At 40.6% G+C, this 23,481-nt stretch overlaps 1 protein-coding gene across 2 annotated transcripts in view; it reads right to left on the reverse strand.

The window, feature by feature from the left end:
• Nucleotides 1-23,481, reverse strand: part of STK39 (serine/threonine kinase 39) — a 300,163-nt gene that overhangs the window by 96,963 nt on the left and 179,719 nt on the right. For both annotated transcript variants that reach the window (XM_046019745.1, XM_046019744.1), the window contains one exon: nucleotides 22,822-22,889. In XM_046019745.1, coding sequence (XP_045875701.1) covers nucleotides 22,822-22,889 — 68 coding nt within the window. The remainder of the gene's footprint in view (nucleotides 1-22,821; nucleotides 22,890-23,481) is intronic.

Raw genomic sequence — 23,481 nt, forward strand, 5'->3', positions numbered from 1 at the left:
ATATTTCTCTTGGAGATTATGGTTACATAACCACTTACCTCACTGGGGAGACTCACTGAGACAAGTAGATTACCAGAGGAGAATGTAGGGTTTTATTTTCTGAAAAATTTCAAAAAAGAGTAGTTTTCCTATTTGTGTGATAGTCTGATTTCCACATGGGCCAGAGGCTGGGAGCTCAGAAGATAATCTCTAGTTAATTGCATTCAACCAAATTATCATTCCTTATCAAATGATGGGGTTTATTTTGACATGGTTCCCTAAAATAGAGTGGGTATATTCTACTTCTTGCTCAGCCTCCGCTTTTTAAGTTCAGGTAAGTTAATGTTTTTCTCATCAACTTTCATAAGCATTGGGCCAGGCTCAGCCCCTTGTAAGAGGTCATCTCCAGGCCCCAGGCACAGAGCTCCCTTTACTCAACGCAACACCCTCAACAGCAGCCCCCAGACTGACTGCTGTCAACTCTAGCAAATGAGCTAATGCATCAAGCAATGGAGAAACTGGTTTTCATCCCCACTTCCAAAATGAAAGACAAGTGGCAGTCCTGGTAACAGGTGGTCACTGAGTGTCTAACAAACCATCAAGCCTCTGCCAGATACTCTCTGAACTGTCAGCTGATGCCCATAGAGGAATGGTGCGAAACCAGCACTACAGAAGACTCAAAAGTGATGACAGTGACCTGGAGAAGGTGAGGATTCCCTCTAGGCACCACCTAACATGTAGAAAACACAGCTAATGTTGGATCGTGATGTGAATGAAGGCAGAAAGAAAAACCAAGTCTGAGTGAGCAAGAGTCCTGATAGTTTTCTTCCTGTGTTTCCTCCTGTCACCCCAATATTTTTGTTACTTTCCACTTCCTACAGAATACAATATAATTATGTACCATGAAATCCATAACCTCGTCTCTCCCAGTGTATGTTTGCAGACTTTTCTTTCATTGCAAGCTTCACAGGGCAGTGTTTCAGTGAGTGCCCATACTCCAGCTCAGTACCTAAGGAAGAATTCCAACTTCTGCCAGATCTAATAACAGAAGTTGGAATTCTTCCCTAGGCACTGAACAGGAGTGTGACCTTCTGAGCCTTGGATTTTTTTAACCTGTGAATGAGAATATTTGTATCTATTTCACAGTGTTGTTAGAAGCAAAGGAAATAAGGCAGTGGACATTTTACACATTGCTTTGCATATGGTTAACAGGCAGTAAATGCTATCTATAAAAGTAATTATCTCATCAGCCACAGATGGAAAACTTGCAATTCCATGACTATGTCCTCTACTATCCTGAGTTATGTCTGTGCTCATACTCTTCCATGAGAAATAATCAGGTACGTGTAGGGTGATACCGTTTACGATAGTTGGAAAAACTCTACACATATACCCTAGAGACCTGGGAGTTAGATCCTAAAGGAAGGACCCATATGGGAACCGTGGATTCAGACCTTAACCTCAGGGATACTGTAGGAAGATTTATGTTCACAAATTACCTTGTATGTTCAAACATTCCCTCCTGATAGCTAAAGAGATGAGACAGGTAACTGCTTATTTCCATATAACTGTCTCTGATATTTAAGAAGATTAAAAAAGTAAGTTTTGTATACATGTACATCCTCTTTGTAACATTTGTTATATACCGGGGACCAAACAAGTGTCCTATAATAATCATCCAAGGTCATGAGAATTTCACTGCCTAACTTCTGGGGATCCTAAACGTTAGTAAGGTGGCAGGCACTGCATCAAGCCCCATGATACTAAGAAGCATGGGACCAGAAAGAAAGTATAACAGAAGAAAAGAAATTATACACCACGAGCTCAAGGAAGACACTTAAAATCTTCCTCTACTATCACCACCATTCAAGAATGCAGTAGAAAGAATAATCACCACCCAAAGATGCCCACGCCCTCAGGAAGCCATGAATATATTAGTTTACATGACAAATGGAAGAGTATTCTGGATTATTCAAATGGGCCCATTCTCAATCACATGGGTACTTAAAAGTAGAGAACCTTCCTCATCGTGGTCAGAGAAAGACATGGAATGACAGAGGCAAGGTCAGAGGGTTATAAAGTTGCTAGTTCTACACAAAGGCTATGGGGGCCAGAAGCGAAGGAACGTGGCCAGGCTCTAGAAGCTGGAAAAGGCAAGGGAGTATTTTCAGTTTCTAGTTCCACAATGCAATGAGCTTAGAAGTCACCACTTCATAATAACAAGTAAAAAGCCGAACAGACTGAAAACTCAGCTCTTCTTGGATCTGTAAGACAACACAAGACCCAGGGCAAACACTGCCCCCAACACTTAAGAAGGTAACTACAGAGAATCGTGGCTTACTGGAACAGAGACCCATGAGTAGAAACCATGGATGAGAACCAGTGCTGGGGCAGGAAAATCTTAACTGAAATGGACAAATCACAAGAGGCTCCATGTAGACAAGTATGAGAATTAAAAACACTAAGAAAGGGGTGCCTGGGTGGCTCAATCAGTGAAGTGACTGCCTTCCGCTTGGGCCATGATCCCAGGGTCCTGGGATCAAGTCCCTCATTAGGCTCCCTGTTCAACAGCGGAGTCTGCTTCTCCCCCTCCCTCTGTTCATGCTCTCTCTCTTGCTCACTCTCTCTTTCAAATAAACAAATAAAAATCTTAAAACAAAAACAAACACACACCAGGGAACACAATCTAAAGAGGGCCCACAATATTATAAGATTAGGGAGCTCCAGGAGCTTTAATCAGTTTCTTACAATAAATATCAGAGAAAACCCCCTCAGCCTTCAGCAGGGAGAGGTGAAAAGGAGTCATTTTGAAATGCACCTGAGCATTCTGTTCTTTTCAACAAAGCCTGCACTCAGGGGAAACTAGTTAAGCAGAGCTTACCTGCTGGAGTTATCAGAGCCTCACTAACCTGGGAAAAGGGAAATACCCAAGGCCATACTCTAGCCATCTTGTCTCACCTAAGAAGAAAAAAATCCCAAACTCTTGTTATATTCACAGTCCAGAGGCAGACTCACTAAAAGACTGAGACCTAATCACAGGAAAGGAAAACACTTCCCTCCCCCTCACCTCACAACCACATTACTAAATGTGTATTTAGAGCAGTTCCTTTTACCCAGTACATCATGTCTGCATTCAAGAACAAAATTTTAAGGCATACCAAAATGTAAAAACAAAGCAAAACAAAACAAAACAAAAACCATAATTCGAAGAGACAGAGCAAATGTCAGAACCAGGCATGAAATTTAAAATGGGAAATCAATAGAGAAAATCAACAAAACCAAACCCAGGTTGTTTGAAAAGATCAAAATTAAATAATCTTCTAGCCAGGCTAACTGAGGAAAAAAAACAAAAACAAAAAAAAAAGACATAAATTACTGATATCAGAAATGAAAGAAGGGATATCACTATAGAGCCCATAGACATTAAAAGGATAACCTAAAGCTTGAAATCGGGTAACGTGATGCCGCCAGTTTTGTTTTTGTTTTCAACATTTCCTTAGCAATTCGGGGTCTCTTCTGATTCCATACAAATTTTAGGATTATTTGCTCCAGCTCTTTGAAAAATACTGGTGGAATTTTGATTGGAATGGCATTAAAAGTATAGATTGCTCTAGGCAGTATAGACATTTTAACAATGTTTATTCTTCCAATCCAAGAGCATGGAACAGTCTTCCATCTTTTTGTGTCTTCTTCAATTTCTTTCATGAGTGTTCTGTAGTTCCTCGAGTACAGGTCCTTTACCTCTTTGGTTAGGTTTATTCCCAGGTATCTTATGGTTCTTGGTGCTATAGTAAATGGAATCGATTCTCTAATTTCCCTTTCTCTATTTTCATTGTTAGTGTATAAGAAAGCCACTGATTTCTGTACATTGACTTTGTATCCTGCCACGTTACTGAATTGCTGTATGAGTTCTAGTAGTTTGGCGGTAGAGTCTTTGGGTTTTCCATATAAAGAATCATGTCATCTGCAAAGAGAGAGAGTTTGACTTCTTCCTTGCCAATTTGGATACCTTTTATTTCTCTTTGTTGTCTGATTGCCGTTGCTAGGACTTCTAATACGATGTTGAACAAGAGTGGTGAGAGTGGGCATCCTTGTCATGTTCCTGATCTCAACGGGAAGGCTGCAAGCTTTTTCCCATTGAGGATGATATTTGCTGTGGGTCTTTCATTGATAGATTTTATGAAGTTCAGGAATGTTCCCTCTATCCCTATACTTTGAAGCGTTTTCATCAGGAACGGATGCTGGATTTTGTCAAATGCTTTTTCTGCATCAATTGAGAGGACCATGTGGTTCTTCTCTCTTCTCTTATTGATTTGTTCTATCACATTGATTGATTTGCGAATGTTGAACCAACCTTGCAACCCAGGGATGAATCCCACCTGATCATGGTGGATAATCTTTTTAATGTGCTGCTGGATCCTGTTTGCTAGGATCTTGTTGAGAATCTTTGCATCCATATTCATCAGTGATATTGGTCTGAAATTCTCCTTTTTGGTAGGGTCTTTGCCTGGTTTGGGGATCAGGGTAATGCTGGCTTCATAAAAAGAGTCTGGAAGTTTTCCTTCTGTTTCAATTTTTTGAAACAGCTTCAGGAGAACTGGTGTTATTTCTTCTTTGAAAGTTTGGTAGAATTCCCCAGGGAATCCGTCAGGTCCTGGGCTCTTATTTTTTGGGAGGTTTTTGATCACTGCTTCAATCTCGTTACTAGATATCGGTCTATTCAGGTTGTCAATTTCTTCCTGGTTCAATTTTGGGAGTTTGTAGTTTTTCAGGAATGCATCCATTTCATCTAGGTTGCTTAGCTTATTGGCATATAACTGTTGGTAATAATTTCTGATGATTGTTTCTATTTCCTTGGTGTTAGTTGTGATCTCTCCCTTTTCATTCCTAATTTTATTAATTTGGGCTTTCTCTCTTTTCTTTTGGATTAGTGTGGCCAATGGTTTATCGATCTTATTGATTCTTTCAAAAAACCAGCTTCTACTTTCATTGATGCGTTCTACTGTATCTCTCGTTTCTACCTCATTGATCTCTGCTCTAATCTTGATTATTTCCCTTCTTGCATGTGGAGTTGGTTTGATTTGTTGTTGATTCTCCAGTTCTTTAAGGTGTAGAGACAGCTGGTGTATTCTGGATTTTTCAATTTTTTTGAGGCAGGCTTGGATGGCTATGTATTTCCCCCTTAGAACCGCCTTTGCTGTATCCCATAGGTTTTGGACTGAAGTGTCTTCATTCTCATTGGTTTCCATGAATTGTTTAAGTTCTTCTTTGATCTCCTTGTTGATCCAAGCATTCTTAAGCAAGGTGGTCTTTAGCTTCCAGGTGTTTGAGTTCCTTCTGAACTTTTCCTTGTGATTGAGCTCCAGTTTCAAAGCATTGTGATCTGAGAATATGCAGGGAATAATGTCAGTCTTTTGGTATCGGTTGAGTCCTGCTTTGTGACCCAGTATGTGGTCTATTCTGGAGAAGGTTCCATGTGCACTTGAGAAGAATGAGTATTCTGTTGTTTTAGGGTGGAATGTTCTGTATACGTCGATGAGGTTCATCTGGTCCAATGTTTCATTCAATGCTCTTATTTCTTTATTAATTTTCTGCTTCGATGATCTGTCTATTACTGAGAGAGGCGTATTAAGATCTCCTACTATTATTGTATTCATATCAATATGACTCTTTATCTTGATTAATAGTTTTCTTATGTAATTGGGTGCTCCCATATTGGGGGCATAGATATTCATAATTGTTAGATCATCTTGGCGGATAGTCCCTTTAAGAAATATGTAGTGTCCTTCTGTATCCAGATATGGACCCTCAACTCTATGGTGAAATAATCTTCGACAAAACAGGAAAAAATATTCAATGGAAAAAAGACAGTCTCTTCAATAAATGGTGCTGGGAAAACTGGACAGCGATATGTAGAAGAATGAAACTTGACCATTCTCTTACACCGTACACAAAGATAAACTCGAAATGGATAAAAGACCTCAACGTGAGACAGGAATCTATCAGAATCCTAGAGGAGAACATAGGCAGTAACCTCTTCGATATCAGCCACAGCAACTTCTTTCAAGATATGTCTCCAAAGGCAAAGGAAACAAAAGCAAAAATGAACTTTTGGGACTTCATCAAGATCAAAAGTTTCTGCACAGCAAAGGAAACAGTCAACAAAACAAAAAGGCAACCCACGGAATGGGAGAAGATATTTGCAAATGACAGTACAGACAAAAGGTTGATATCCAGGATCTATAAAGAACTTCTCAAACTCAACACACACAAAACAGATAATCATATCGAAAAATGGGCAGAAGATATGAACAGACACTTCTCCAACGAAGACATACAAATGGCTATCAGACACATGAAAAAATGTTCATTATCAATAGCCATCAGGGAGATTCAAATTAAAACTACATTGAGATACCACCTGACACCAGTTAGAATGGCCAAAATTAGCAAGACAGGAAACAACATGTGTTGGAGAGGATGTGGAGAAAGGGGAACCCTCTTACACTGTTGGTGGGAATGCAAGTTAGTGCAGCTACTTTGGAGAACAGTGTGGAGACTCCTGAAGAAATTAAAAATAGAGCTTCCCTATGACCCTGCAATTGCACTGCTGGGTATTTACCCCAAAGATACAGATGTAGTGAAAAGAAGGGCCATCTGTACCCCAATGTTTATAGCAGCAATGGCTACGGTCGCCAAACTGTGGAAAGAACCAAGATGCCCTTCAACGGATGAATGGATAAGGAAGATGTGGTACATATACACAATGGAGTATTATGCCTCCATCAGAAAGGATGAATACCCAACTTTTGTAGCAACATGGACAGGACTGGAAGAGATTATGCTGAGCGAAATAAGTCAAGCAGAGAGAGTCAAGTATCATATGGTCTCACTTATTTGTGGAGCATAACAAATAACATGGAGGACATGGGGAGATGGAGAGGAGAGGGAGTTGAGGGAAACTGGAAGGGGAGATGAACCATGAGAGACTATGGACTCTGAAAAACAACCAGAGGGTTTTGAAGTGGTGGTGGGGGGGGGTAGGTTGAGGAACCAGGTGGTGGGTAATAGGGAGGGCACGTATTACATGGAGCACCGGGTGTGGTACAAAAACAATGAACACTGTTATGCTGTAAATAAACAAATAAATGAATTTAAAAAAAAAAAAAGGATAACCTAAGAATAACATGGAAACTCTATGCCTATGAATTTAATAACCTAGATGAGATGGACCAATTCCCTGAAAGATGCAATCTGCCAAAACTTACACAAGAAAAAATAGCAATCTGAATAGGCTTATATATCTTAAGGAAGTTGAATAAGTAATTAATTACCTTCCCTAACAGAAAGTACCAGTCCTGGAGATCACTGATAAATTCTACCAAACATTCAAGGAAGAAATTCTATCAATTCTCTACAACCTCTTTTAGTGGATAGAAGCTAAGGGATCACCTCCTAACTCATTTTATAAGATCAGCATTATCGTAAGACCAAAATCAAAGACATTACCAGGAAATCACCTACCAATATATCTGATTAACAACAAAGAAGCAAAAAGTCTCAATAAAGTATTAGCAAAGTAAACCCAACAATTTACAAAAATAATTATGAGATATGACCAAGTGGGATTTATCTTGGGTATGGAAGGTTGGTTCAAATATTTGAAAATCAATTAATATAATTCATCAAATCAAGAAGCTAAAAAGAAAAATCACATGATCCTATCAATAGATGTAGAAAAATCACTTCACAAAATCCAGCACCCATTCATGATAAAAACTCTCAATAAACTAGAAATAGAGAGGAACTTTCTGAACTTGATCAAGAATACTATGAAGAATCTAAAGCTAAATCATGCTTAATGGTGAGAACCTCAAAGCTTTCTCACTAAGATCAGGTATAAGGCAAGGATGTCCCTTCTCACCACTTCTTTTCAACATTATACTGGGAGTGTTAGCAAATTTAATGAGAAAAGGAAATAAAAGGTCGAAGAGGAATGAAACTTTGTCTTTAAAAAAAAACTTTTTCTTCACATATGACATGATCAACTATATAGAAAATCCAAAAGAATAGGCAATGAATAAATAATTATAGCAAAGTTATGAGATACAAGGTCAATATACAAAAGTCAATTGCTTTTCCATATACCAGCAATAAGATAGAACTGGACATTAAAAATAATACCATTTACATTAGCACCTCCAGAATACTCAGGTATAAATCTAACAAAATATGTGCAAAGTCCGTGTGAGGAAAACTACAAAACTTCAATGGAAAAAATCAAAGAGGAACTACATAAATGAAAGATATCCAATGTTCACGGATATGACGATTCAGTATTTTTAATATGTCAGTTCTGCCCACCTTGTTCTGTAATCCTAATCAAATCCCCAACAAGTTATTTTGTAAATATCTGCAAACAGATTCTAAAGTTTATATGGAGGCAAATGACCCAGAATAGCCAACACAAAATTGAGAGACACACAGAGAGCCAACACAAAAAAATGTTGAGGGACTGACACTACCCAGCTTCAAGATTTCCTATAAAACCACAGTAATCAAGGGATGCCTGGTTGGCACAGTTGGTTAAGCATGGTTTTGGCTCAGGTCATGATCTCAGGGTTGTGAGACTGAGCCCGGCATTGGGCTCCCTGATCAGCACAGAGTCTGCTTAACACTCTCTTTCCTTCTGCCCCCATCCCCTCTCTCTCAAATTAAAAACAAACAAACAAACAAACCATAGTAATCAAGACATTGTGGTAGTCATGCAAGAATAGAAAAACAGACTAATGGAACAGAATAGAGATTCCAGAAATATAATCTATAAATATGGTCAATTAACATTTGACAAAGGAGCAAAGACAACAGAATAAAGATCTTTTCAACAAAGGGTGCTGGGACAACTGGATATCCATATGCAAAAAAAACCCAAAAACAAACAAAAAAACAGTGAATCTAGACCTAGGCCTTAAATCCTTCCCCAAAATTAATTCAAAATGGATCACAAACCTAAATGCAAAGTGCAAAACTATAAAATTCCTAAAAGAAAATACAGATGATCTTGGGTACAATGATGCCATTTTAGATATAGCAGCAAAAGCACAATTCATGAAAGAAATAATTGATAAGCTAGACTTTATTAAATTCAAAAACTTCTGCTCTGTGAAAGACAGAGTCAAGAGAATGAAACATTTGCAAAAGACATAACTGATAAAGGTTCATTGTCCAAAATATACAAAGAACTCTTGAAACTCAACAATAAGAAAAAATAAAAAGAAAAATGGGCCAAAGACTGTAACAGAAACCTCACCAAAGAAGATATACTAATAGCAAATAGCATATGAAAAGATGACCCACACAAATGCCATGAGGGCAATGAAAACTAAAACAAGACACCACCATATACCTATTAGGATGGCCAAAATGCTGATGAGGATGTGCGGCAAGAGGAACTCTCATTCATTGTTGGTGGGAATGCATGGTGGTACAGCCGCTTTGGAAAGCAGTTTGGCATTTTTTTTTCAGTGTTCTAAGATTCATTGTTCATGCACCACACTCAGTGTTCCATGCAATATGTGCCCTCCTTAAAAAATTAAAAATAGGGCATTTTTAAAAAATAAAACTCAACCTACTTTTACCATGTAATCCAGTAATTACACTTCTTGGTATCATCCAAAAGATCTGAAAACTTAGGTCGATACGAAGCCCACACATGGACATTTATACAGCATTATTCATAATTGCAAACTTGAAAGCGACCAAGCAGTCCTTCAGTAGGTGAATGGGGAAACAAACAATGTGTGTGGAACACAGAGCAATAAACAATGTGTATTATCCATAGCTAAAAAGAATCCAATCTGAAAAGGCTAGGTCCTGCATGATTCCAAACACAGGACATTCCGGGAAGAGCACAACTAGGGAGACAGTAAAGAGATCAGGTGCTGACAGAGGTGTAGGAGAGGAGACAGGCAGAGCCCAGAAGATTTTAGGGTAGTGAAAATACACTGTGCTGAGTGCAAAGCTGGACCTGGGGGCTTGATCTCACGACACTGAGATCATAACCAGAACCAAAACCAAGAGTCATAATGGTAGATGCATGTCATTATAAATCTGTTCATCCCCACAGAATGTAGAGCCCCCGAAGTGAAGCATGATATAAACTATGGATTTGGGGTGATAACGATGTGTCAACGGGGGCTCGCAGATGGTCACAGATGTGACGCTCTGTTGGAGGATGTTGGAAATGGAGGAGGTGATGTATATGTGCGGTCAGGAGGTAAAGGGAACTTCTGTATCTTCCTCCTAATCTTCCTGTGAACCTAAAATTGCCTTTAAAGAAAATAAATTCTTAAAAAAAAGCCAAAGAAACAGACTCTCCTCTGGAGCCTCCAGAAAGGCACATGACCCTGAGGACACCTTGATTTTAGGCTGAGACCCATGTTAGACCACTCACTTCCTGAACTATAAAATCATAAATGGGCACTCATTTCGACCACGAGGTTTGAGGTACTTTGTTACAGCAGCAGTAGATAATGGATACAAAGATCAGCCAATGACATTAGCACAGATTTCCCACTACACCACCAGTTAGCAACTGCATGAATTTAACCAAGAGGAACAAAGTTTTCCTCCACTCTGGGAACTACAAAATAAAGTTGACAGTATATTCTAGGGAGTCTAGTTTCGATGGGGAAAGAAAAGTTAATATGAAGAAAGCTCCCAAACCGAAATATGCTTGTTACTTTTCCAAGACCCAACATTTCCAGGAAGAAATCTTACCACTCATTATATCTCCAGGGATATGGGAACCAGGACCTGAAATAACTTTGCAAACAGCCCTCAGAATTATTCAGCTCTGATCAAGAGGACAAGTCCTAAGAGAAAACCTTCCCCGAGAACGCTGGAGAGGAGAATTTTTAAAATGCGAAGAGCAGCAGGTTACCTCATCAGCGGCTAGGAAAGGTGGAATATAAAAAAGGATAAAGGAGACAGCCTCTGCATAGTGACAGAAAGGATAACTTAAAATACTAAGGCGTTTGTTAAAATTTTCAGCCAGGGTATCAGGTAATTAACGTTGACTTAAATGCCACCAAAGCTTTTTAAGGTACCCGCTACATTTGAGACATTTTCTCTCCTTGCCTATCTGTTCAATGACATTAAAAAGCTCAGGAGAAAGAAGCAAGAGTTCAGGGAAGATGTGAAAGTTCCCGAAATGTGACCAAGGAATTGGCCAGCAAGGGGGACAGACTGCTGGTCAGAGCACTGAGGAACTTGTGAGGAGTGAGAGAAGAGGAAGGAAGTACCCTCCACCCCCAGCCCCTGCCCTGCAGGTTGCCAGTGGGGTCCTACTCCTGGCGCAGACAGCAATGGGACGTGGCACAATTTACTGCAGTTCTCTGAGGTTAGAGGAGAGCTCCTCTGAAAACACCCTGCCTCAGGGCTATAGTTGTGGGTAAGTTCTACAGATTCACGAAGCTTCTACATTTAGGCTGTCTGGAGGAGCCAGGAAGAATTTTGTGTGTTTTTTTTTTTTTAACCACAGAACATTCTACCAGAGAGGGGTCTGGAAGAAGCAGCATTTCACATGGATACTTCAAAATTCACACATGGAGCCTGAGACCCAGAGGCAGGGATAGTTCATGGATGCCGGGAGCAACCCCAGAAGTAATCCAAACTGGGGGTACAGGAATGGCAGCACTCGCTCCTGTCAGGGTCCTCGCCCAGCAGGGCTTCCTCTGCCAGACACCGCCCTGTAGTTCTTACAGCATGGAGCCCACATATATTTTTGAAAATAAAATATGGAGATCATATTCAAAGTATTACCTTCCTTGGGAAGTTTTACAGAGAAAACCTAGTAAAGAAGTATTTTCTGTACCCATTTCCACTATACCATCAAAAATACAGAGTTGGAAAAAAAAACTTACAAAGCATCTTGATATTAAAAAGTTTGTGAGATCCATCTTTATTTTAATTTTTATTGTTTTTAAATATTTCATCTGAGAGAGACAGATAACAACAGAGATAGAGCAAGAGTGGGAAGAGAGAGAAGTAGACTCCCCTCTGTGTAGGGGGCCATACGTGGGGCTCGATCCCAAGACCCTGGGATCATCCTGAGCCGAAGGCAGATGCTTACCCTACTGAGCCACCCAGCCTCACCTGAGACCCTGAGACCCACCTTTAGTTAAGAATTACTCACCTGGCACTTGTGTAACACAAATTCATTAAGGGCCTATCACATGCTGGACACTGTGTAAGGCTCTAAAAGCATAAGGGCAATCTTTCATCTCCTCCAGCTGTTATGTCCCACAGATGTCACTCTCTCTAACCCTAGGATGCTCACAGCCAACAGTCAAGAGAGCATTTCTTAAAGAATATGCACTAGGAGGAAGAACCCAAAAGAACAGCTGCAAAATGGGAGCCAACATCTGCATCTGGTGAGCACGTTACACTCAGGAATCATTCGTTTGTGTGGCTTTCTTGGTACAATGCCTTAGTTAAAGCCCTACCCTTACAGAGTGAGAGCGCAGTGTTGGCAACTACATAGACTGTGACATCCTCTGCTGAACCCAGAGCCACAACCAGTCCTTTCAATCCCCATGGGCTTGGATACCAGGCTTACTCGGTTATGTATCTCCAGGTTTCTCCACGTCTGAGGGCATACAACGCCAAGGTCAAAATTCAAAGCTGGAAGAGACCTTTTCTACTGGGCAGTTTTCAAACATCGTTTTTGCACACAGAAGTTTTTATATGCTGCCATACCGAAAAACTAGGAACTCCATAAATATCCAATAATACATTTTAAGTAATAGGTTTTGGCACAGTCACTCAAAATATAAGGCAGCCACTTAAAAGGATTGTGTAGATCTATCTTCATTGACACAAAAAGATAACAAAGACGTTACCAAATAAAGCAGATTATAAAACACTGTGTTATGTGAAACTAAATTTTGAAGATATTACTGTAGAACTATTTTAAGTCTACATTAATGTAAGTGGAGGAAAAAAGACCAGAATATAGAGAAGTTAATAATGACGTATCCCTGAGTAGTAAGACTGTGAATGATATTATTTCTTGTTTTTTTCTTTCCTTTTATTTCCTAAATTTCTAAGATACCATTTACCACTTGAAAACCAAGAATTCTTTAATGCCCTATTGCTAAAAGTCTTCATACTCACAAACATCTTCTTGCTCCACTGTCCAAAAAAAAAAAAGTGACTTTATCTCACCATGATTGATTTTTAATTCTTCTATTTTCATTTCATTACCAAATTTTTCTTCATATAAATCTTCCTTCCTTGAGCATATTTACCAGTAGAAGGATTCTGTATGTACAAAAGGCCTATATCCTACACCACGCCATATCACCTTACACCAACTCCCTATCAGTACCACTAGAGGAACACCAGAAGACGGAGTCTCCAGCCTGTCCTGGCTCTGGGACCACAGAAAAGTTACTTAATATCTCCCATCTCTCTTTTTCATCTGCGGGAAGCAAACACAGGACAAAAGAAAAAATGAAATCAGGCATGTAATGTGACAGTCCTTTTAAAATTACAAAATTGAGGGGTGCTGGGTGGCTCAGCGGGTTAAGCCTCTGCCTTTGGCTCAGGTCATGATCTCAGGGTCCTGGGATCAAGCCCCACATCAGGCTCTCTGCTCAGCAGGGAGCCTGCTTCCCCAACTCTCTCTGCCTGCCTCTCTGCCTACTTGTGATCTCTCTCTCTGTCAAATAAATAAATAAGACCTTTACAAAAAACAAAATAAAATAAAATTACAAAATTGCTATTTGCATCATCTCTAAAATATCTTCAGGTATGCCTGTCACAATATTAATTGATGAGCTTATTAGGAAACATTGTTAAAAAAAATATTTCCATGAGGCGCCCTTGGGTGGTGCAGTCAATTAAGTATCTGACTCTTGGTTTCAATTCAGGTCATGATCTCAGGGATAGGAGATCAAGTTCCGCCTTGGGCTCTGAGCTCAGCAAGGAGTTTGCTAAAGCTTCTTTCTCTCTCACTTTACCCCTCTCCACGCTCGCTCACTTGCTATCTCTGAAACAAATCTTTAAAGAAAAATATTTACATGACGTCTTAATAAGAAGACAGGTGAATGTAACCATCCTAAGTGCACTCAAAATGGAACTGAATAGAGCCCAGCCATGGCGTCAAGTGGGGAAGAGCACAGACCAGTGTGTTGAACAGTCCTAAGTTCAAGACCCAGTCTACTGCTTCCGCGCTGTGTAGTATTGGACAAATCAACCCCATGACTCTGCAACTTCATCTCCTCATCTGTGAAAGGTCAGTCACAACAGGATTGATGTTGTGGAGGTTTTACGACGATAAAGAAGACAAAGCACAAATAGCACTTATCCCAGTGCCCGGCACATAGTGGGATCTTTATCTTTTTGAAGGATCTCACTGACGATAAAGCCAAGATGTGCAGCAATGACTCCGATTTTCAGAGGAAAGGAATTTACCAAAAGAGAACATTCCAAAAAATCAAGTAATGTCAAAATATTTTTACTATTAAAGAACTAATAACTTGGTGCCCAATAATTAGTTCAGACCACTCCGCTAAACCACCAACACGGTCTTGGCAGAAGTAACTTAAGTCTGATAAGGCCCTTCCCAAAGACCACAGCTTGACGTTGCCTCTGGATTCAACCTAACCATTACTCTTCTCAAAATTTGGATGTTAAGAAGTAAACACTGGTAACCACGGGAACAAGGAACCCAAAGATAACATTCAGACTAAAGAGTTCTCACCTTCCTTTAACTACCCATAGTTCTTCTTTTCATCTGTCTTATTGCCTTTATCACTTTCTACCATGTGTTACAGTCATTTGAGCGGGGTCTGATCTCTCTGTCCACACGATAAGCTCTGTGAGTGCAGAAACCCTGTCTTATTCATCTTTGGATTTTCAACAAAGCCTTGTGCAAAGAAGGCCATAAACTGGCAGTTTGTTGTGGGGAGGGGGGAGTGTACCTGAAAGCACTGCCATACTGAATACCATACCCACACTGTTTAACCTTCTGGGGAAACATTAATCAAGCCTCCCAACCACTTGACTAGTAAAACCTATGCAACTGACCTGATTTTACAGGCTAGAGAACCATTTAAGAATTCTAATTCCTCTAGAATGATGATAACGTGGAATTAGAATTCAGACATATGGATGCTAAAAGAGTGATCAACACTGTTTTTATCAGCTTCAGCTTTCTTTATGAAATTATGGTTTACTAAGTCTATAGCAATAGCTCAAGTTCACCTTTTAATAGAGAAATGAAAATAGTAAGTCACATTAGGCAATATTGTCATGCTAAAGGATTTTTACTGAAATAAAAATCATTTTCTAGAGATCACCTTTTCCTACAAGCAGGAAAGTATTTTGTTGGGGTCTTAATTGGCCCATCAAGGTGTAATGACACTTCTACCTCATAACAAGGTAAATTCATTATGAGCACATTGGTGGGCTACCCCATTCCACGGCGTCTACGTATGGCAACTGTCACAGTTGCCTTCAGCAAAACTGTAACTGTAATCCATAGGGCTGAGCTGTCAAAGTCTGAACAGCATCTACACCAAGGAATTAACAATTTAACTGATAAGTTTATCATTTTTCCAAACCGCTGAGCCTGGTTCTTGGAAACATATGTTTTATGTCAAACACATGACTATTCCATTTTATGAAAAATCTACAAAAGGCAAAATATTTGTACAATGTTCAACTGAAATTAGAAATGATAGTACCATCTATTGACAGTATATGAATTATGAGATGGCCCACTTAACATCTTTCTCCGAGATGTCTTTAAGAGGATTTCCTTATGCTGTACCTTGATACTCAAGTTTTTGCTAACACAGATGACATTACCATATATACAACTGGCAAGAAAACCTTGCATAAAAGTACTCAAAAGAAAAAAGAAAAATCTACTTTTTTAACTATCTCCAGCATTTAACATTGAGAGCTAAGGTCTTACCCTTTTTCTCCAGCCCTTACATTTAGCAGGTCAGTTTTAAGAACAAGGTCAACAGTGTATTTTTTCAAGGAACAAATCAGCCTTTGCCTCTTCAGCCTTTTGCCTACAACCCCCAGAAATGAACGGAGAAACAAATACATGATTGTAACCACCATGTATTTGTCTTTTGTTATAGAATGTGACATCTTGAGAAGTAAAATATCTCCCAGTTTCCTACTTACAGAATGAAGGGGAGGCTTAGCTGGCCTTTTGGGGCTGGAGGTGGGAGGAGGGAGAAGGAAGCCATAGTCCTAGCAGGTAGGTCTATAAAATGTTATGTCAAAAAGAAAGTCAGGATGACCTTTTCCAAGCGGTAAGCGGGCAGCTACCCATACAGCACTGAGGAAACACCTGCTTGAACTCAAGTCCCTCCTCACCAGCCAGTGGGGCACAAGACACGCAAACGTTATGCCCAGACGGCCAGAGCGAGTAAGAAAGATAAGCACACTATTTCCCAACACAGTAGCCATGCACTGGCTAGATCAGTGGCTCCCAAAGACAGAGCGAGGGTCTGTTTGTGTGTTTGTGTGTTCATTTATATATATATGTACACACATATATCAGAGTCTTGATGTGGAAGGAATGAGAAGTGTAAAGAGAAGAAGGCAAGGATTCTCTGATCTGATAAACACTGGCCAGAACAACCTTCCAGCTTCCTCTCACACAGGCTGGTTTTAGAGGTAGTTTATCTGGGCCCAGAGAGGGAACAAGTGATCTCGAGTAAACTTCAAATGGGGAATGGGGAATGAAGAAATTGTATGGCAGGGACCAGCCCTGGTTGTCCAGGCTGATTCTTGAGGAACATCAAGTTTTGGAGGTTTCTAAGAGAAGGAAGCTGAACCTGCGAGGGAGAGCTGGTAGTGAAAGAGGAGGGCAGGTGACCGCCACCTTGTACACAGGAGATCATAGAGGACAAGTCCATGTGCCACATTTGTTTATGATTTAAACAGTGATTCATAGATCTTCTCATAGCTGTGCTCATAGACTCCTCTAAGAATGTTTTTAAGCATTGTGTTTCTGTGTCAATTACAATCACACACATGCACACAGATTTATATGCTGGGACATCAAGATAAGTCCATTTCAGGGATCAAGCTACCAGCTCCACTTTATAGCCACAATCACTAGCCTCAAGGGATCACAGGGGCAACCTGTTCATCTCACCACATTTCCCCGGTAAATTTACTCTCCAGCTCCCCTACACAATTATCTCCACCTCTCAAACCTCAAACGTCTTTCCCTTCCTCACTTTCAACTGATCACACTCCTTATTTTATGAGGAAATATAAACACCAGAAGAGGACTTCTGCCTTCCCATATCCAAACCCATCAATTTCCTTGCACGTCAGCCTGCCCGCCTTTCCGTCATGGTGGCTGCACTGTCAGTGGGGCGCCCTCTCCATCCTTCTGAGTAAGGCTGGCATCTGTGTGTATGCCTGGGTGTCATCCCGTCCCACCCACCTGAGGACAGCAGTCTTACCACACACCCTCCCTCATTCCAGGTTTCCTTCCCATTAACTTACACATAATGCCTTTTTAAAAAGGACTCTCCTTACCCCATATTTTCATTGGGCTATCTCCCCATTTCTCCCGCCACCCTGGAGAGTAACTTTCTGTTAAGTTATCTGTACTAACAAGTAATCTGTTCTTGTTATCTCGTGTTCACTCTTGCCACTCTGTCCTGAACCCAGTTCAGTCAGGATTCTGTCCCGAGCACTCCACCAAAACAACTCTTGCCATGGTCAAGAATGCACTGCATTTTGCCAAATACAATGTGAGTTCTTAGTTCCCATTGTACTTGATTAACAGCAGCTGCAGCTTTTTACTCCTCCTTTCCTGAGACACTTCCTCTGCTTGGGACCGCCATTCTCTCCTCTACCTCACCAGCCTCTCCTCGCCAGCCTCTCCGTTGACCACTCTGCATCCATGTACCGCCTGAGAGTGTGCCAGATGACTTGTCTTCACTCACTCCTAGGTGATTTCATTTAATTTCATAGCTTTAAATACTATATGCACCAACAGTTCTCAAATTAATACCTCTAGCCCAGAACTAGATCTCCTGTGAAATCTACACGGGTGCACCCGAAAGCCTGCGTGACGTTACACACACGTCCACGAAATAACCCAAGCTCCCCACTTCTGGCACTGAATTCTCGATTCCACCCAAACCTGGACCTCCCAATTCTCTTCCCCTCCATTCATCCACATTTTCAGGCCCAGATCTTGAATAATCTTTGAGTTCTCTTCTCTGTCCAGAATTCAATAATGATTTACTTTTTTTAAGATTTTATTTATTTATTTGTCAGATTGAGAGAGAAGGAGAGTGCACAAGCAGGCAGAGGCAGAGAGAGGGGCAGGATCCTTGCCAAGCAAGGAGCCTGATGCGGGACTTGATCCCAGGACCCTGGGATCATGACCTGAGCAGAAGGCCGTGGCTTAACCAACTGAGCCACCCAGGCATCCCCAGAATTCAATAATTACTTGTCACCTCCATTATTCCCCGGCCTGATCCATCGCATCATATTTCTCTGCCTGGCTGGAACTGCCTGGCAAAGGGCTCTGAGCTTCCACCTTAAATGGTTCCTGGATAGTGTATGCTCCCTAAGTCAATCACAGTGTTTTGAAAACGTAACTCAGCTATGCTCACAAATTTCCAATGCTTTCCCACCCACTAACAGTGAAGCCCAAAGTCCTCACCACAGGCTACACGACCCTAAAGGATTCAGCCCCTGCTAACTCTCTGACCTGTTCTCCTACCATTTTGGTCACACTGTTTCCCTGGCTGTTTTTATAATTGCTTCGAGCATGCTTCCAGCTCAGAATCTTTGCAATCACTGTTTGCTCTGCCTGGAACTCTCTTGCTGCAAACAATCTCATGGCTTGATTCTTCACATCTGTCAGGTGTCTGCTCAAATACTACTTTATTTAGAGATCCCTTTTGTGGCAGGCAGAATTCTAGGATGCCTCCAATATCGCTGTCCTCTGGTGTACAAGCTCTGCATGATCCTCTTCCCTGGGTGTAAGCGAGACCTTTAAAGATGATGGGCTGTCACTCCCGTGATTAGGTTACTTGATACAGCAAAGCTAAAGGGATTTTGTGGGCATAATTAAAGTTCCAAAGCAGTTGACTTTGACTTAATAAAAAGGGAGATTAATGTAGATGGAACTGGCTTAACCCAGTGAGAAACCTTTCCCTACCCTTGGAAAAAAAAAAAGGCAAAGCCCTATTGTGAACTGCGTGTGCGGCCAGTGGCCTGTAGGCACCAAAGACCTCAGTCCACATCTGCCAGACACTGACTTCTGCCAACACTCAAATTAGCTGGAAGAAGACCACAAGCTCCAGATGAGCAGGCCTTAATTGCACTGTTGTGAGACACAGCAGAGAGCCCATCTAAGCCGGGCCCAGACTTCTGACCTACAGAAACAGAGCGAATAAATGGCTTTTGTTATGAGCCCTGAAATCTGTGCTAACTTATTACACAACAGTAGAAATCTATGATGCCTTCTTTAATACAGAATGGCACCCCCATACTTCCTATGCTCCTGATACAGATTTTCCTTCAGAGAACTTGACTTTTCATGTAAGTCATATGAATATCTGAGTATTTCCTCTCCCGGCCTCTAGAAAGCCTTCCTAGAAGGTAAGAAATTTAAATTCATCCTTTGTTTTTTTCCATTGTTGCCTCACAGCAGCCAGAACGGCACCATGCATGTAGCAAGTGCTCAATAAATACTTCCAGAGTGAATGAATACATGTGCTGCTTACATTTATGTCAGCAAGGTTACGTCAGACCCCAAAATGTAACAGCATTTAACTTTTAGTTTTAAATTATAAAAGGATAATTCTCAAAGTACAAGGATTGCCCTTAGAGGAAACCAACTATATATTTGGAGAGATTCCTGAGTTCTCAAATATGAAAAAAACTGGTTTAAACGAGTACCTTAAAAACATTTAAGGAAAAAAGATATACACAATTAGGCATGAACATATATTCACCAAAAGTCATATTAAAATTCATTTCTATTTTTTGGAAGTGTTTCTAGGTGGTTAGAGTCAGGGGGAAAAAATCATTGATTTATCCATTTCAGTAACATTTTTAATGGATCCTTTTATGATATCCTCTGAGTAGTTAGCTAAATGTCCACGAAAAAGCAGGAAAGTCAATAGGATTTGTTTCTGGTTGAGCCACCATACCAAAAAATACTGATTATTAAAAGCCATGCAGAAAGTGATTGGTTTCAAACAGAGGCCAGAAGTCTCCGTTCTATTTGAACTGCTGAACATGTTAAATCAATTTTGTAGATAAAGATGTAAAAGACAGGTTCTTCAGATGGGCAACTGACATATGTCCAAACATGATAACTAGTATGCCGCACTGACCATCACGAGTGAAATATGGACGGGTGGTGGGGAGGAGGCAAGCAATGGGTCAAAACCAACAGGTTCACTCTTACAGTGACAAATGTTAAGACATACGGAATGAGTTTTAAAACACAAGTTACAGTTCAAATTAGGCTTGACAGCCCTTCAAGTGGAAATAACAAAGTCAGAGGCCTTGTTTGCCTGTTAGATCATGCTAGGTTGGTCACCAAGGTGCATGGCTATTTCAAAAGGCAGCAGAAATTTAGGCTGATTTAGGAGAAATACAGAGTGTAAACAGAAAAGGAAAAAGAAAAATCACAGAATCTCACTATTGTATTCCAACCTGCCAAGGCCACATCTGGAGGCCTGCATTTAAATATGGGTGCTACAACATAAAACTGGAAAAGGATTCCATGAAGAGAGTTCTGAGGCCAAATGGGTTTTCAGAGTAAACCAACTTACATTCCTTCCCTGCAGAACATCTTAGAACCTTTAATATATTAATATTCCTTGTGATTTTCTAAATACAGAGCGTGTGCATTTATGCATGTGTGTACAGGTAGATGGGACACTATACACAGTTTCTGAGCTTTTCTGAAGGTGGGAGATATGTAGGACCAGAGATCTGCACCACAAACTCAGGGAGAAACCACCCAGGCCCACAAGGAACAAGGTAACAAAGGCAGGTGCAGGCTACCTGTCAATAGAGGTGAACAGCTAGGATCCTAAGGATACAGAACCATAGGACGAGAAGCAAGGCTACTTGTGCTGTTTTCCCTAGGAAGAAGGAACCCATAAAACTACAAATGCCTCTCAGAAAAACAAGAGGATGTACTTCTGTATTGATCTAGGACCTACAGTAAAACGGTCTCTGGAGGTAAGGCTCGGGAATATGTACGTGTTTTAAAACACTCTCGGAAGAGTGTAATCCAGAGAACCTGATACCTGCTCTATGGGTCAGAACTGGAGCCCAGACAGGAAGATCAGTTGGATCTCAAGGAGGAAGGTGAACCAGAACAAAGCCTTTTGTTATCACAGGAGCGATTCATGGGAAAAGAACTCAAGTATGCACAGAGGCGGGGTGGATATCCAGCACACCACAAAAGAAAAAATTCTAGGATACATCACGTAGGAGACTGGGCGGTGGGACGCCCGAGGTCATGCCCAACACTGCGCACTCAAGTGGGCTGGACGCTATCCTCCATGGTCTCGCTCACGACTGTATCTCAGAAGCAAACACGGAGCCCCGCCCAGTGGTTTTATCACAAATATTGATGGAAAGAATATATGAACAAGTGAAAAATAAACAAAAGTAATATCTGGTTCCAAAGTCAAATGAAAAAGGAATGGGCTATTTCATTCTTCAGAGAATATGCATAATTATGAACCATAATCAAGGCTACTTTCAAATATAAGGAAAATGGTCTCTGTAATAATTTCACTTGTTGACCAGGAACCATCTCTGAATTAAATCACACCAAAGCTTGCCGTGCCATTCCCCTAGTGAGCATGGGAAAACACACCGCAGATTGCAAATGACTGTCCGAAGTGAGGGGTGATTATGCCAACAATTATCTACCCTGACAGACTACACTAACTCAGACGGCTGGAAACTAACCTTGAAAATTAGTCCGCTTTTTATAGCCACAGCTCTGGAAAGGGTCCATCAGCCATGTGTTTTATTTGTTTAATTGTCAAAGGAGAACATATGTGTAACTTATTTTAAAAGCACCTTCAGAAATGTGACAGTATCCTGATTGACCCGGTGACTGAAGCTGTTTATATTACGTGGAAACAAGTATGTCTTCAGACACCATCTTCTTAACAAAGAATACTCAGGAAGATGGACCTTACAGTTTAGAAATCCATGAAACAGAAAGAACCTTCATTCACTAGACACAAATTTGACACTGTCAGGCCCCACATTTGTATCCATTTCCTAGACGACTGAGGCTTCTTTCAAAATACATCTGTCATTTCTCCACAGTAGCTGATCAAACCTGCCACTGAAAAATGTTCTGAACAGGCAACTTGTAGAACAAGCATGGTTTATTTCTGTCAGACTGACTGCCGAAGTGTGAAAGAAACTCATTAAAAATCTCTTACTGTGATCTCACATTGTAAAGTTTTTTTGTTGGTTTTTTTTTTTTTTTTCAAAAAGGGAAAAAAGCCGAAGAAAGGAAAGGCAAAGGGGAAAAAAAAAAAAAAACTTAATGAAGGGTATACTGAGCCTGCAGACACACTCACACTCATCTGGTGCTTTCTTTCTTATTCTTCTGTAGTAAGCAATTAGAAAAAGAGCAATTAGTCCGGGCATACAGCATACACACTAGCTGTTTGGTGAAATACAATAACTTAACAATCTTATTTTATGCTAATATTATGAAAACTTAATGAAGGAGATAAGAATACTGTACTATAGGAAAAGTGATATAAAATAAACGGTAGTATTTACCTTAATCTTAAAACGAGGTTCACAGCGCAAGAAGCTTCTCTATAGTCTTCACTGGCATTGGGTAGGCCCTTGGAAAGGAAAACCGCAAAAAACAAATGAATAAAATCATGATATCCCTTGACTCACATGACCCTTTCTTTCTGGAAATTTCCAGACTAGGTCTTTACACACGGCAGGTCCTATTTGGCCACATATCAAGCTCTATGTGAAGGTTGGAATGATGCCTAATTCCCATCCGTAGGGTGGGTCCTATGAACAAGGATGGTATGTGTAAGTCCAAAGAAGAATGGTCATCTTAAAGCAGCATCCCGCAAGCTCAGCCATTGCCTGGACTCACTGGCATTTGGTGATGCACAAAGGCCAGCACCTAAACATCAGGAGGCAGAGGAAAGTGGGATCTGGCAGGGATCTTCCCTGCCTTTCTCACCTATAACCTAGTTCTTTAAATACACAGCATCAACCACAAATGCCTCTCCTCCACCTCCCCTCCCTACTCCTATGGACCCCTAAACACGAGAAGACCTTCCTGCTGTAGCGAAAAAGAGATTTCGGGTCAAGACTTGGCTTTGCCACTGACCAGATGTGCAACCTGAGCACGTCATTCTCCAAACCTATTTTCCCACTTAAAAATGGGGATAATACTAGTGTCCAAAGTTTGCT

Source organism: Meles meles, chromosome 9, assembly GCF_922984935.1.
Source record: "Meles meles chromosome 9, mMelMel3.1 paternal haplotype, whole genome shotgun sequence".
NCBI classification, from domain to species: domain Eukaryota; kingdom Metazoa; phylum Chordata; class Mammalia; order Carnivora; family Mustelidae; genus Meles; species Meles meles.